General features: G+C 33.8%; 1 protein-coding gene across 1 annotated transcript; it reads left to right on the top strand.

The window, feature by feature from the left end:
- Positions 1-6475: 6475 nt before the first annotated feature.
- Positions 6476-15934, top strand: LOC106461699 (cholecystokinin receptor type A-like). The gene is made up of 3 exons (XM_022388718.1): positions 6476-6890; positions 13740-13952; positions 15735-15934. Exons 1-3 carry the CDS (start codon positions 6476-6478, stop codon positions 15932-15934), a joined length of 828 nt encoding a protein of 275 aa, XP_022244426.1.
- The last annotated feature ends 276 nt before the right edge of the window (positions 15935-16210 follow it).

Genomic DNA, 16210 nt, shown 5'->3' on the forward strand with positions numbered 1-16210 from the left:
CGGAAGTGGTTTTTGTCAAGGACTGAGTCGTTGTTTTTTGGCGTTTAATATTCGCATAGAGAATCCATTTGTCATCACCGATGACAATTCTGTCCAAAAATAGTTCAGGCGCATTATGCACTGGAAAAGACGAAGCAATGTTCACACGTTGGAAACGATGATGAGATCATCGGAGAGTTTGTGAGGCACCAAAACACCTTCTTTATGGAATTTTTCCATATCCCTTAGATGTTTACGTATTTTTTCTTTAGATACATGCAATTTCGGGGCCATTTCACGAGTGTATTGCCTTGGGTTAGACTCAACAAGCCATCACAGTTTTTAAGGTTAAATTCACCTGAACGAAATTTGCTGAACCATCGTTGACACTTAGAAACGTTCTCAGTTAGGTTAAGATCTGGATATCATGATGATCATAAGAGAAGGCGGAGCTCCTCTTTTCTTACTAGCTTTTATTTTAGGCTGGAATTTTACTTAACCTTAACGAGTGTTTATATCACACTTCTTGGCAAAAGTTATTATATATATATATCCAAACACTATAGAAATTTGACATTTTTAACTGTAGGATTTATCATTCTCTAATTTTTTTTTCTTTATTTAATTTTAATTTAGTATAGTCCTCAGTGAAAGTATAAGACAAATGAAATGTCGAGAAGTGATATAATGTCAGAAGTGAGAGGGCGATTGCAACAAATTTCTTGTTATGTATTTATTTTAATATGAACATTGTTTATATTTAAAAACATGCATAGCTTGTAGTGTTAGATACGTATTGCGAAACTCCCGTTTATTCTCCAAAGTTGTAGAAGATTCTCGAGAATAAGAATCAACAAGATATTTATATACGTAAACGTTTAAATATAGCTCAGTATTATTATGTTATCTGAATTTTCTAGAAAACCTTCACATGCCTATAAGTACAACCAACGCGACGCGCTAAAGTGTGTGTCTATTAGTAGTTCGCTATAATGAGTGTGCTATAAACTTCGAAAGCTATAACTGTGATTTTTATAACGCTTATTAATCGGAAAACTTGAGATATTTGACCAGGAATATTTATAAACTTCGAACTTCAGTGGATTATCATCGGATATTAGTATTTTTACGAAAACATATAAATTCATCGTGGAGAGCTCAGGGAGTGTGGCAAAGGACAAAGCTAGATAGCTTCCCAGCGAAGCGTAGCTATATCAACTCGTAATTAACTTGCTCATCGTAAACCCTCGATAAGGTATCAAGGACGTTCCAGACTAGAAAGAAAACTTTATATTGTTTGTAAGTTTGTGAAACTTTTGTTTATAAATCATTGTTTGTAGTAACTATTTGTAATAATTGTTACTGTAAATTGTACTGTTGTGTGTATATTAAAACGTATTTGTGTTAAAAACGAAAACGGTGTGTATCAATCTTGTTGGTAAATATCATAAACTGACTATATATTGGCATTTATTTAAATACTAAATCCAAAGGTTAATTTAACTACTAAATTTAAATTTATCAGTTAACTCAATTTCAGGCCATTTGAAATTCTAATACCTAACACGATAAAATCTGAAAGTGACATGCTTGTGGTATTCACAGATATACTAATTTTCTACAAATCAGTGTGGTAACCACTATAACAAGAGGTTTGGTAGAAAACGTATTATGGAATGAATCTGAATTTTGACTGTGAATCAAAGAAATAAATGAGGAACAATGTTTCATAGTAGTCAAAAACGCTATATTTTTTTTGACAACGCAAAATGTGAAAAAAAAGAAAATATTAATGTTCAGTAACCGAGTGAGTGCACTTGTTTTGAATTTCGTGTAAAGCTACACGAGGGCTATCTGCGCTAGCCGTCCCTAATTTAGCAATGTAAGACTAGAGGGAAGGAAGTTAGTCATCACCAACCACCACCAAGTCTTGGGCTTCTCTTTTACCAACGAATAGTGGGATTGACCGTCACATTATAACGCCCCCAAGGCTGAAAGGGCGAGCATGTTTGGTGTGACGGGGATTCGAACCCACGACCCTCAGATTGCGAGTCGAGTGCCTTAACCTCCTGGCCATCCCGGGCCAAAAAGCAAAGGATATCTGAAAAAGAGATAAATCTGGACACGATCAAAAATCTTAATTTGAATCTTCTCAAGACTGAGAGAATCAACTTCTAAGTACTTGTTCAAATAGGCTCAACTTTCCCAGAGTGCATTTGTTACCCGCGTCATTTGGCCATTTCTACTAAGAAAAAAAGACAGAATCTTCGGTATTTCTATACCTTCACACTACAGTTGTGATAAGAAAAACCACCAGTACAAGCTGGAAAGATCTAGAAAAAAACATATGGAATGATTATGGAAATATATGACTGGCTCAACCATAAGATTAGTGCAGTCTCAAACCATTTATTTGTACCATTTAGGTTAATATATGCAAAAGTGCGTGTAAGTGCAAAAAATTATAAAAAAACTCGTGAGCATACAGTTTTTGAGATCAATGGAATGCAACCAAAGTCGGTGTAAGCACATACAAAACTAATTCAAAAAGATATACAAAGTATATATCGATTTCAGAACACTCATCAGCAGACTGAATCGAAGATAATTTCCAAGTTGAGCACTGAGGCCTAGTTGTTAAAACAGCATGCCTTTACAAAGTTGAAAATGGAAGAAATTGAAAAATTTTTCTTATGTTTCAAATAGTAAAAATAAGAAGGATTTCTATCGAATGAGAAGGACAGACAAAAAAAAAAACAAAAAAACAAAACAACTATTGTTGCAGTTTGTTGACTTATACATTATCCTGAAAGTCTCAATATACATTTTTATCAGCGGAAAATAAACTCTACAATCGTTTCAAAGCTTTAAGCCTTAAGCATCTTATCAAAACTAATATTGTGTATCAAAATATAGTACAAATATAGTATGTTGACTTATACATTACTTTGAAAAGTCTCAATATTCATTATTATTAGCGGAAAAGTCCGTCAGGGCCAGGTGGTTAGGGCGCTTGACTCGGAATCTGAAGGTAGTGGGTTCAAATCCCCGTCCTACCGAACATGCTCGCCCTTTCAGCCGTGGGGGCATTATAAAGTGACGATCAGTCCCACTATTCATTGGTAAAAGAGTAGCCCAAGAGTTGGCGGTGGTTGGTGATGACTAGCTGCCTTCCCTCTAGTCCTTCACTGCTACATTAGGGACTGCTAGCACAGATAGCCCTCGTGTTACTTTGCGGGAAGTAATAAAAAAAACTTAGCGGAAAAAAGCTCTACAATAGTTTCACAGCTTTAAGCCTTAAGCATCGCATCAAACTAATATTGTGTATCAAACAGTGTACGAAAAAAAAAGATATTGGTTTTGATTTAGAACTTCCATGCTAACAAGAAAGTGAAGATTAATATAAAAAAACGAAAAGTATAGTAAACTGCGTTTATTTATTTTCATGCTGATAATAAAATTTCAAGCATAAACAAGAACTCAATTCTATTGACTAAAAAACGATGGTTTATGTAAAAGTATTCGTCAAATTATTTTTTTTTTATATTTATTTTATACACCTCACTATATTTTTCCTAGATAAAATTATACATTTGAAATTTAACCTTTTTTTTACATTTTGGAACTAAAATATTTATATTAAAACTACTTAGTGCAAACAATTTTAAACCACCTTTATTAGGACCAGAAAAATAATTATAGTATTTTAATTTAGTTGATTTTCAGATCTTATCACTTCGTGAATGTGATTTTGTGCTACTTAAATGTTTTCCCGTGCTATATAGTGTTGTATTTCAAAAACGCAATCAAGCAAATAAGTTAAATTTGGTAAATAATAAACGAAGTACAGAGAAAGACATAAAAAATAATAACACAATAAGTCCAGAATGTAGTTACTGGTTGCTTGGCATTACTTAGAATGGTTTGACAAAAAAATCCACAAATCCATGTCATATTTATGAAGGTATAGACAGCTAATTAAAAATCATGTTAAAGTTTATACTAATTATGCTAGAGATGCCATATTTGAAATCATTAAATAGAGTGTATCTGTGCTGTCTTTAGGACAGTACGATATAAACTAAAATTGTTTCGCATAAACATTTCATGATATAGTCAAAGATATCCCAATGTAAGAAAACATACACAATTTCACCCCAAAACGATAATATGGCAAACGTCTTTGGTGTTTTCTTTTTATAAGATATAACAAAAACATCTTCCTTCGCGGAATTTTAAATTCCCGACTATGACCTTATACTTTCATATATATATATATATATATATAACCTACAATTTATGTATTATACATGTAGATGTACGCGGCAACAAGTGAACACGCTAACAAAGTTCTAATATAACAATGTATAATTAGACCGTTTGTATATCTTGCAGTCAATATTACTACTAGAAAGGTTGGATGATCTATGATAGAAATCAAGGGTGGTTTAATATCTTATTTCTATTTATATGGGTTTTTAGGGACAACTATCATACCCACAACCGGCTATAGACGGTGAGTGATAGTGGGATCTGAGACGTTGTGGGTTCTAGCACCCAGATCCTAATCCACCCATTTTTCTTTCTTTCGCTTACATACTGGCTAGCTCTGCATCTGTTGTTTTCATTATGTCTGATAGACGGAATATCTCCAATGCTTTTGGGAGCTATAACCGCAGACATTTTCATTTTAAAATGAAACCTTTTGCATTTATGGTATAATTTTACATTGTTATATTAGAATTTTGTTGGCGCATACATCTACATGTACAATAAATAAATTGTAGGTTATATTATAATTTCGCCAGAGCTATACAGAGCTGAGTGATCGCCTGTATGCTTTTGATGTAATACAGTTTAGTTGAAAATTTTTATACACACACACACATATATATATATATATATGCGATGCCAAAACCACTCAGTGTCAATTATATAGCTGTAATAATAATAAAGATGTATTTGCAGTATTTGTTCTAGTGTCAGAAAATAAGGGCTCTCAATGGTATTCCATCGTTCAGCCTTTGCCAATTGTTTACGTTATCCGAATAATTTGATTTTCATACCACTACTCTTCTAAGATGTAGTCCATAAGAACCGAAGAAAAAGATTCCTGTGATACGATTATGAATGCAAACGATAAAACACAATTACAGAATTGAGGAAAACAAGACAATTGTACGTTTTACAAATACATAATTTATTACGATCAAGGTTTCGCCAGGGAAACGTACAATTGTCTTGTTTTTTTCCCCCAATTCTGTAATTATGGATTTTCACAAAGTACTAACGGTTTCAAGTATCAATTATACGAAAAAATACAAGTTAACAGAAGTTTCTAGTGGAAATATCAGTCTCACTCATCATACGCATTAAATGGTAATTTTCAGGAAAAGGGGAAATAAATCTAGCATGATTTGAAATTCTACTTAGAAGTTGCAATGTGACTAAAGAAGCCCACAATTCCAAGGTCATGTCTAAAGTCAGAAAGCTGGTAGGTTTTCTTCTTTTAATTTCCTTCGCTATAACACCGACTGAACGTAAGTTTTAAGAAAGCAAAACTGAATTGTACAAATACAGCGTTTTAGTTGTCGGCAAATATAAAATTGGAAAATGCTAATTTCTTCCAGGAACTGTTGTAAAGTGTAGTTCTTTGCCCACCAGAAACAGTGCACAGAGCTCTTCGATAAACGCCTGCAATTAATCGAAACACATATAAATCGATATTGGTATATGACTTATACGTAAGATCGATTTTTCTCGTCATTGACGTCCTTCATATTGTCCTTAGTAAACAAATTGATACGACTGGCATATAGGAAACTCATTAGATGATTATTGGGTTACATAAAATGAAGTCAAATCGCTGAACATAACAGTTAAAAAAGAAACGGATGGATTCAAAGTAAACTTAAGATCCAAACCTTCTTGTTTATTTATTGGTTATTTTCGAAACGGTGAAATGTTTCTGTTAATCTATAAGGAAATAGCTGTCATTTTTCATATTTGCACTTCCATTGAATTTTACAAAGCTAATTAATAATTAAAAAAACAGTGGCAAAATACACATTTGTTATTTGGACGTGTTGTAACGTGATTGTGATAGGTCGACAACTGAGCACTTACTTGACGCATTAACGACGCACGGATAAAAGCAAGTCTGCTCTGTCCGTTCATCACGTTGCTCTGCAGCCTGGACAGAAAATGGTATTACAGAGAAACAAGAAGATAATTTCTGTTGCCAGTTTACCATCGTCATGTTCTACTTTCAGACTCATTTGTAAATAACTTAACTCGATACCAATCACAAGAAGTAAGAAAAAAAAACAAGTGGGAAAAAGGCATATCAAAATACTTTTAAACTTTGAGTATTATGATGTAATATCAACTCATAATTGCAAAACAATATTTCGGTTTATTTCTTATCAAGTTGATCTTTGAAAACCATTTAATGACACTCTATTTAGCCAAGTTTAAACGTAGCAATCAAACAAACATGGAGCTGTTTGAAGTAAGTGATACTTTAGAATATTCTGTCATTCTAATGAACACCTCGCTATCCCAGACCGAGACCTTAGAACATGTTAATGAATCTCTTTCGTTAGAGGATATAAATAACATTTCAAACTCTTCCCATCTGACCACACAGATCAGTTTGTCAACGGCAGACATGACAAAAATGGTTTTTTACTTATTAATATTCATCTTAGCCGTACTTGGCAATGCGTTAGTCATCGTGACTCTAGCCCAGAACAAAATGATGAGAACAGTGACTAATGTCTTCTTGATGAACCTGGCTATCAGTGATCTACTTCTTGGTGTTTTCTGTATGCCTTTCACGTTAGTGGGCAGTTTGCTGAGAAACTTCATTTTTGGTGACGTCATGTGTCGTCTTATTCCATACCTTCAAGGTGTGTATGGACTTTCTTATATTTCGTGTAAAGTTATACTCAAATATTTTACATAAATAGTAGATAAATATACATATGTAAAAATGAAATCCTGTGAGTACAACTTATAATAACTTACTTTTGATGGAATTTGTTTTGTTTGTACTTCTTTAAAGAACGAAAGCAACCATATTTTATGAGTTAATGGCCCTCTCTCAATTATAACGTTCTCGGTGGCTCAACAGTAACTCCGAGGGCTTATCACGCTAAAAATTGGTCCCATACAGCGAAAGGCAGTAGGAGTTGAGGTGTTGTGGGTTCAAGACTCAACTTATAATCCTTAAATGATTATCCTTAGTTGCTGGAGAGTTTTACATCGGCATAGGGATCTTGTCTGATAGATGGAATATCCCCAACGCGTTTGGGTGCTATGATCACAGACATTATCCATTATGACACAAAGATGGCAACAAGGAATTGTAGTGGAAGAATTATTTTGAATTTTAGTCTCATTATAATGTTATTTTTGTTTTGTATTTTATATATCTATGTATATATATATTCTATACCTTTGATTTTAAAACTTCCCTGTTCTTTATCCAATTACATATACGATTTTTTATCTAATAATACACAATTAATCATAGGCATAGTTCTAAATGTTATTATTTCATTTTATAAATGAATGCAAGATATTGCTTTTGATAAATTTAATTAGAAAAGCTTACCTTTAAAATATTTGTGAAAATGTTTCTTAAAGACTTTAACACGATCTATACAAACTAGATGTCATCAAGGTTTCTATCGGTGCTCCCCAGTGTCTCAGTGGTAAGCAGGGGGGGGGGGCTTATGACATTAAAATTCACGGTTTAATTCCTGCCTTGAGCACGGCACAAATAGCAAACCTGTAGCTTTGCGCGAAGAAATGTAAACTGATATCATATAATATTTTTGCTTTGTTATCTTAAGTTCATTGCTGCGACTTAGATGAAATCGATAAAGAACTACACACACACACAATTTTTGCTGCTTTAGTAGTCGTCTTTCATCTCCTGGTGAAATAATTAAAAAAGATAAATGTTTATCATCAAAATATAATTTGTAGCATCAAACTGTAAATAGAAAAAAACACGAAATAGTAACCCCCAAATAGCTTTTTAACAGCAGAAAGAAAAGCTAAGACAATCATTATAAAATAACTAGTTGTCGTTCTGAATCAACTTTTACGTTTTCACATCTCGGATTTTCATTTTATAATAGAGCATAATAAAGTTGAAAGTACACACTGAAAACTTGTGATTCGAAGAGAATGGGTAATGAAAAACACATTAGCTAAAGCTAACGAGATCAGTTTCAACATTTTAGGGCCACAATAGTCCAGTAGAGCCAATAATAGACTGTCTCTGAATAAAAATTAGTCTATAGAGGATACGTGAAAGCGTTGTTTGTTTCTATATAAACTTTTTGTTCTGTAATAGTGGATCTAAACTTTGTCTTAATAAAGAATATGCATTATGTCGTATGCGCTAGAACACCCGTCCCACCAAACATGCTCGCCTTTTCAGCCGTGGGGGCATTATAACATGACGGTCAATCCCACTATTCGTTGGTAAAAGAGTAGCCCAAGAGTTGGCGGTGGGTGGTGATGACTAACTGCCTTCCCTCTAGTCTTACACTGCTAAATTAGGGACGGATAGCGAAGATAGCCCTCGTGTAGCCTTGCGCGAAATTCAAAAACAAACAAACTTATGGTGAGAAAAATGCAAATGAAGTACCACAGATGTAAAAAGATAACGTAAAACGCTCGTAAAATACAATACAAACGACGTTTAAAATATACGGAAATACCCTATTTGTATGTGGTTGATGTTTATTATTAAGCACAAAGCTACACAAAGGGCTATCTGTGCTCTGCCCACCACGGGTATCGAAACCTGGTTTCTAGCAGTATAAGTTTACAGACATACCACTGTGCCACTGGGGGATGGGGAGGGGACTTGTATAAGGATCCATAAAAAATTAGTGACGTTATAATAGTTCGTTTTAAAATTACTTAAATTATTGAAAACAAGTTAAGAATATTTCATGATTAGAACATTAGATTTTCTAAGGCCTGCTACAATAATTTATTTATTCATTAGAGCAAAATATTATCATTACCCACAAGCATAATGAATATCCACTATCTAACTAATACCGCAAAAATTAATTAAGTAACAAGCAATGTTTCTGGAGTAACAGATGAAATTTTAGTTTTCTAAGTTTAACTCACTGGTTTATGATTATAATTAGCTAGCTTCTTAAAATACAGATTGTTTGAAAGTGTAAGGATGATTCATTCCTTAACCCATTGAAATGAATTAATTTTTTAGAACGAACTAGTTTTTCTGTTGTTGAAAAAAAAGAGCTCTTAACTTGCAAGTATAAAATGAAGTATAAGTTTTTAACCATCTTGTGTTACATAATAGTACTTTTAAATAAATTATTTTAAGATATAATAGTTTTATTTTTCATTCAATCCTTTCCGTAGATTCACGTTGAAAGTTTCGCAAATGATTTTTTGCTAAATAATTATACCTACAATGGATATTTTCACTCAACAATTAACGGAATTAAACAATTAAACTTTTCATCTTACTGATGACGAAGGCCACGTAATTACATTATACCTCCAAGTGGCTCAGCGGTAAGCTTGAGGGTTTATAATGTTAAGATTGGAGGTTGGATCTATTCGGCAGTTAGAACGCTGATAGAGCAACTTTGTACTTAAATAAAAAACTAAAAACTACATCATCAATGATAAATATTTCACAGAATTCTTTTAATGAATTATATAAAAATAAATAGTATAAGTAATCTTGATGTGGTTCTCAACTGGAGCAGACTTTTCACTAGGTAGTCTTTCAGATGATTTATTTAACCTTCGCCAGTTTTCTCGTGGTATTCACAGTCTCTTCCTTCAGTTGGTGAAGATCTTGCCCATCTTGAACTGGTTGATATTATTCTGACTGCTCTCTTCTTCTTATATTCCTCCTGCTGTTTGCACATAGCTTAGTCCACTTTTTTGAACATGCCATGGCAAAGAGTATAGTGAGCTAAGACTGTCGTCGGCACTTATCAAAAACTCGTGCTGCTTTTGGCTTCTTTGTTGCGGAGCAAACGTCACGGCGGAAGATACAAAATTGGATATTAATACTCTGGTGTCGGATATAGTTGCTATATTTCATTCTTTCTGGGCTTTCTAATTGTTTTGCCAGTCTTTGACTTATAAATATAGTGGTCCAACTAAAGATCAGGCACTCTAAGCATACAAGATGGGTTCTACGACATTGTCTGGAATCGTGATAACTAACTTTGAAATAGGAGGCATTGATGATGATGATGACTTCTTGGGTGGCTCCTCTGACTCTAGGAACAGTTCATTGGCGATTTCTATGATATTCTGGATTTCATAGGTATCCGTTTGTAAAAGATCTTCACCCCCTTTCCGTGACTGAGAGATTGGGGTGAGCACAAGAACTTGGATACTAGAGAGTTTTCTTCCATGTCACCAAATGGGCAACCTTCACTTTCTATCTTCAAAGAGCGTAAAAGGCAGGTCAGACAATGCAATTTAACTTTTAGACAACCAAGATGAAAAACAAGAGTCAAGTGCTATTTCTATAGACTTGTGTATATAGATCTAATTGACCATAGAAAATGTCCCCCATGTACCTGTGAACATCTTTGTCCAACAAGTTTCTTATGGGACATATTATTGAGCCGCCACCTAGAAACAACCCCAGCTAATATGATTAACATCTGAATATATCCATGCTATTCATTGCTGTTTGCTGGTTATAAAACAGAGCCCAGATCCAAAGGGAAAGAAAAACTGCAAGTACACAATCCTAAAAAATAACCGCAAAGGTGCCAATTTCCAGCCTCTGACCGTGGGAGTCCATTAACATCGTACTTTCATCTGACTTTGTTCGGACATCAGCTTAAATCACAGTCCACAGTAGCAGGTGCTGTAACTGCAACTTAATTGTATGGAAAACGAAAAACTTTGATGTTGATGAAACATTTCGACCTGCTTGATTGATCATATCATTTCAAAACTACAATATTGGGTACATGAAGTAAAGTATTATCAGGATTTTTTACTTTCTGCAGACAATTTCATTCGCTGATGAATATTTGAATTCAATCCAGTTGAAAGTATTCCTCACTGACATTATTAAATACATCGAATTTCCTTTAATGTTTTGTTAAATTTCACTTAAACTACTCGAGAGTTATCTACACTAGCTGTCCCTAATTTGGATGTGATAGACTAGAGGGAAGGCAGCTTGTCAACACCACACACCGTCACAAAAAACCTACTCGGCTGAAAATACTATTACGTTCGGTGGCAGGATTCGAACTTGTAACTCGCAGAGTGCGAGTCAAGCTCTTTAGCCACTAGGCCATGCCAGGCCTCCTTTTAATGTAACGAAACTCTCCCGTTACTTTGATTTTTTTAATAAAAGAAAATCCTCTAGCTCGTGAATATTTCAGTTGCACAACTGAAAATATTTTTTTACCAACAGCAATGAGCAATATTGGGTACACTGTATCTTCCTATGATATAGTAATAATCACAGTTGTATTTCTCATATCCACATCTTAGCATTCGGAATCAATTATTTATCTTTTTATATGTTGCATTACTGTTGTGTTTCCTGTATATTAAGCTCATGTATATGATACAGCACCCATGATAACTTCATATCTAATGTCAGTGTGTGTGCAATACTACACAAACATATAACTATATAATACTATATACATTTCCATCGACATTGAATACAATTACACATGTTTATAGTATTCGACAGACTATTCAAAAACAGAGCATGTCCAGTGATGCTTCGGGCAATACATGTCTGACACACCCACTATGTCATGGGCACTGCTTGTTATTGATACCCTGGGACCTCTACATTCAGGCAAGTGCTCAGTCTCTGTTTCTGGGGGATAGAATGACAAACTGACATGAAAACATTTTCTTCCAGCTTTGTGCACTGCCAAGACTCTTCATGACCCCCAGTGGTTACAACAGCATAACTTTCCTTTTGGAGAAGCTATCATCTGGCCTATAGGTCCTATTTACCACTTACCAACACCTATTGTTTCTTTCTGCTGACAAGACAACCTCAATCGGTTGAATTCATATTCCATCAGCTATTCCAGTCTTCTTTGGAATGGCTATGGGTGCAACAGTTAGGTATGGGCTCATTTGCCCTGACTGGTAAGAAAATTGGTATTATATATCGATATTTCCCCAATTAATCTTAAGATAAGCAACCTGAAATTCACTAACTAATCCTCAGTCATTTACACATCAAAAGTAGGATTTGGACAATAGCTCTAGAGGGTCAATAACACAGTTCCACTTCCAGAGTTTGTAGCCAAATCGATATTGTCAACAAGGTTTTTTGCAGTATTGGCAAAAACCGACGTCCAGGAGAAGACTTCTTCCAGACCTTGCTACTTTCTCAGATTATTGCCCATTTTCAACATAAAGTCTGCGGACTTACAACGCTAGAAACCGGGTTTCGATACTCGTGGTGGGCAGAGCACAGATAACCCTTGTGTAGCTTTGTGCAGAATCAAAAACAAAACAAACAAATAAAGTCCTTCCTTTGCTCATAAAAACTTCATCTGAAAAATGTCATTTCTTTTGAAAGTTCAATATTTAGGAGTACAAAAGGAGGACAAAAACACATTAATAAAGAAAACTCTCCAAAAACAAATTATACAGTCCCTTCACCAAAGTGTCTATCTTACTCTGTGGTATTATCAGGTACACTGATAACCTTCAAGTAAGAATAGTAACTAAATTACCTGGAAATACATCAGACAACGTACCGCAGAGATAATATAAATTTCTTACCTGACCGAATTAAACAAAACAAATTAGACGTAATATAAAACATCAATGGTTTATTTGAGTAAGCATGTCAATTCAAAACTCTTCATAGGAAAGACGAGTGCACAAAACATTGGATAGCACTACTATTTAGATGTTGAGAGTTCTATCTCAAAAGATGATTTCCTGGATTTTCAGGACAAACAAAACTGAGTATCATAATAATAGAATTATATAAAGTTCCACAAACAAAAACAAATATAAATGGAAGTCAAATTGCTTACCCTGATAAAAACAAATATGATTTCCTATACGGGATAACAGAAATACTTTTGCCACAATTTTCCAACCGAAGTATTTTTCTCAGGAAAACTACTTTGAGCGTATTACAAACTGTATAACATTTATTAGCATAATGTTAGTTTATAGTGGTAATTTCGCGTTCTCTCACATTTCTTTCTGAAATTTACCAAATTTTAATCTTGTTTGTCTGTTGTTAAGAATAAAACTATATAATGGGCAATCTGTGTTCTACACATTGTGGGTATCGAAATCCGACTTTTAACGTTATAAGGCCCGCTGAGCCACCGGGAACCTGAAATATAGTATTTTTCATATATTTTCAATCTGTAATGGCATTTGCTTTGCAATCTGCGGGTCGCGGGTTAGAATCCCCATCCTTCTAAACATGATCATCCTTCAGCCTTGGAGGCTTTATAATGTGACGGTCAATCCCACTATTCGTTGGTAAAAGAGTAGTTCATGAGTTGGCTGTGGATGGTGATAACTAGCTACCTTCCCTCTAGTCTTTCACTGCTAAATTAGAGACGGCTAGCGCAGATAGCCCTCGTGTAGCTTTGCGAGAAATTCAAAACAAGCAAACAAACCATCTGTAATGTACAATACTATTTTGTATTCAGCATTTATAATTTCAGACCATCTTCATTGTTCTAAATAATTATTAATATCTTCTACAGCAGTAACAGTTTCCGTCAGTGTGTGGACGTTGGTATCCATTTCACTCGAAAGGTTCTTCGCCATCTGTCGGCCATTTCGATCTCGCCAGTGGCAAACTATTTCTCATTCTTACAAAGTCATCATGTGCATATGGATGATATCCTTGCTGACAATGCTGCCTATTGCACTTTTAAGCCGTCTTTTTCCCACCAGGACACCAGGCAAGTGCAAGAGTGAGAAATAATATATCTATACTTCGAAATTTCTTAATGAATAGCTGAAAACAAAATATTGAAATTTTATAAAACAAAAGACAATATTCTGCAGTGTCTGCTCTAGCGCTAAAATTATTATCTTATTATTAGTTCTAAATATATTTGGAAAGTATTGCATCTTTTCCCTTTATTTTACGAAGAGTTTGATGAAAATGAAATTCAAATCGAAATGCAGGAAAGCGCCATGAAGACATAGTAAAAGCAAAAGTACACGAAGTATTAAAATCTGATTACTCCTTAAGTATTTTATTTCAATTCCATTATATTGAATCGTATAATATATTTGGGTTAAATTAATAATAAAACAAACTACAAAATATTTTAATTATTTAGTTACAAATTACAGCATTTACAATAAGGAAGATTTGTTTTTAGAACAGGTACGTTGTTTCGATCACTGGTGCGATCATTCTCAAGTACACAAGTATGAGAATGATTGAAACGTCGCACTTGTTCTAAAAATAAACCTTCGTTACTGTAAAAGCTATAACTTGTAATAAAACAATACTTAATTAGTACGTAAACTCAAAATGAAACTATTAAAATATTATAATGCTCTAGCAACATGTAATTTAGATCAATAATTGCTGTTTATTTGATGTATTTTGAATTACGTTTGTGAATGACATCTAAGAACGAATCTGTTTTCGTACATTTGAGATATTTACACATTTGTTACTTTTATTCAAACTTAATATCAAAACAAACCAAAACAGGAAAAATGTGTAAAATTCTGGGTAATAAATAATTTACACGTAAGACGAAAACTGGAATACAAAGATAACAACAATACTTCACAAAAAAAACTAAATATACACATATAAGTGACTTTTCATGATAACACTAGCGTACTCTAGTGGTTAAAGTGTTCGACTAGCATTCGGGATCAAAACCCGGTGCTAAACGCGTTCGCGCTTTTAGCTAAGGAGGGGAAGGGGTTATAATGTTATAGTTAATCCTACTATTCATTGGTATAAGAGTTGCCTAAGAGCTGGTGATGGATGCTGTCTGCCAGTTGTCTTCCTTTCTTCGACAGTAAATAATTAGAAACGGCGGCAGATAGCTTTACTAGTTTTGCCCTAAACAAACAATGATAACATGATTTTTGAAAGTAAAACAACAATTCGTCAATAATATTGTTTTTAAGAAGAAGACTTAAAGATGTAGGTGTAACATTTATTAATATGGTATAGTAGCTTACAGCAAACTAAAAAAAAAGTTTCAAATAAAATATTATCAAATTTTGTTGTTTACAGGTGATTCTGTATCATGGTGCCATCTAGTTACAGATATAAGAGATTAAGTATACTAGAACAACGTAATGTTGTTCAGTACTTATATTTATTAATTTTTTATACAGATCAATAAAGATCGTACAGTATAAAGTTTTGTGTGATGACTGTTTGTCACGTTTTTGTATTTGCTTTAGTGTATCTGGTTTAAATAAGGGATGTTGAGGAGAAGGTTTGCGAATCGATCATTTTTGAAATTGTGTTTGTTTTAGTCAAAGACAAACTTGTCAAACACAATACTGATATCCCCCCAAAAAAATAATGATAATTTTTACTAACGCAAAATATGATGATCTGCTTTTGAAGGATTATCTCTTATTTCTCGATCGAATAAATACTGTTGAATGTTTTAATATTTCAAGTTTAATACATTGCTAAAGAAGAAACTTATTTGAATTCATGGCATGTTTTATTTTTTCATGTAAATTGAATTGCATGTGAATTTCAGAAAAATATAAGTGTCGAGAAAAATGGCCCAATATGACGTCAGAAAGAGCCTTCAACCTTTACCTAGACGCTTTTCTGCTGGTTGTTCCACTTGTTGCCATGAGTCTGACTTACACCTGTATAATTAATACCTTGTACCGTGGAGTCAAGTTCGGGGAATTAAATCCTGGTGAGTTACGATCACGATATGCTTCACAGTAACCAACTAATAAACGTACTACTCCGTCCATTGTTGACAAATATACAAATTTGAATGTTTTATCAAATGAGATTTACTTTCAGAAAACAAACTAAATTTGTTAAATGTTTCTTCAGAATAACACGTATATTCGACGAAAAAGGACAGGCTGTTCTTTATATATTCCTAACCTATGTATTGTTAGTTTCTCTTCAGTGAATACAAGAACTTCAGTTTGGTAGTTTGATGTCTGCCAGTAAAGATAAAATAGGATGTTCATATTGATGAGATGCAAATGA

The sequence above is a fragment of the Limulus polyphemus genome, unplaced genomic scaffold, assembly GCF_000517525.1.
Source record: "Limulus polyphemus unplaced genomic scaffold, Limulus_polyphemus-2.1.2 Scaffold1013, whole genome shotgun sequence".
NCBI classification, from domain to species: domain Eukaryota; kingdom Metazoa; phylum Arthropoda; class Merostomata; order Xiphosura; family Limulidae; genus Limulus; species Limulus polyphemus.

Excerpts from the sequence above, each read along its gene's own strand:
- LOC106461699 (XM_022388718.1), top strand. The coding sequence starts at position 6,476 with ATGGAGCTGTTTGAAGTAAGTGATACTTTAGAATATTCTGTCATTCTA. Across the intron at positions 6,891-13,739 it reads TCTTATTCCATACCTTCAAG|CAGTAACAGTTTCCGTCAGT; the intron begins GTGTGTATGGAC and ends TATCTTCTACAG. Across the intron at positions 13,953-15,734 it reads GACACCAGGCAAGTGCAAGA|AAAAATATAAGTGTCGAGAA; the intron begins GTGAGAAATAAT and ends TGTGAATTTCAG.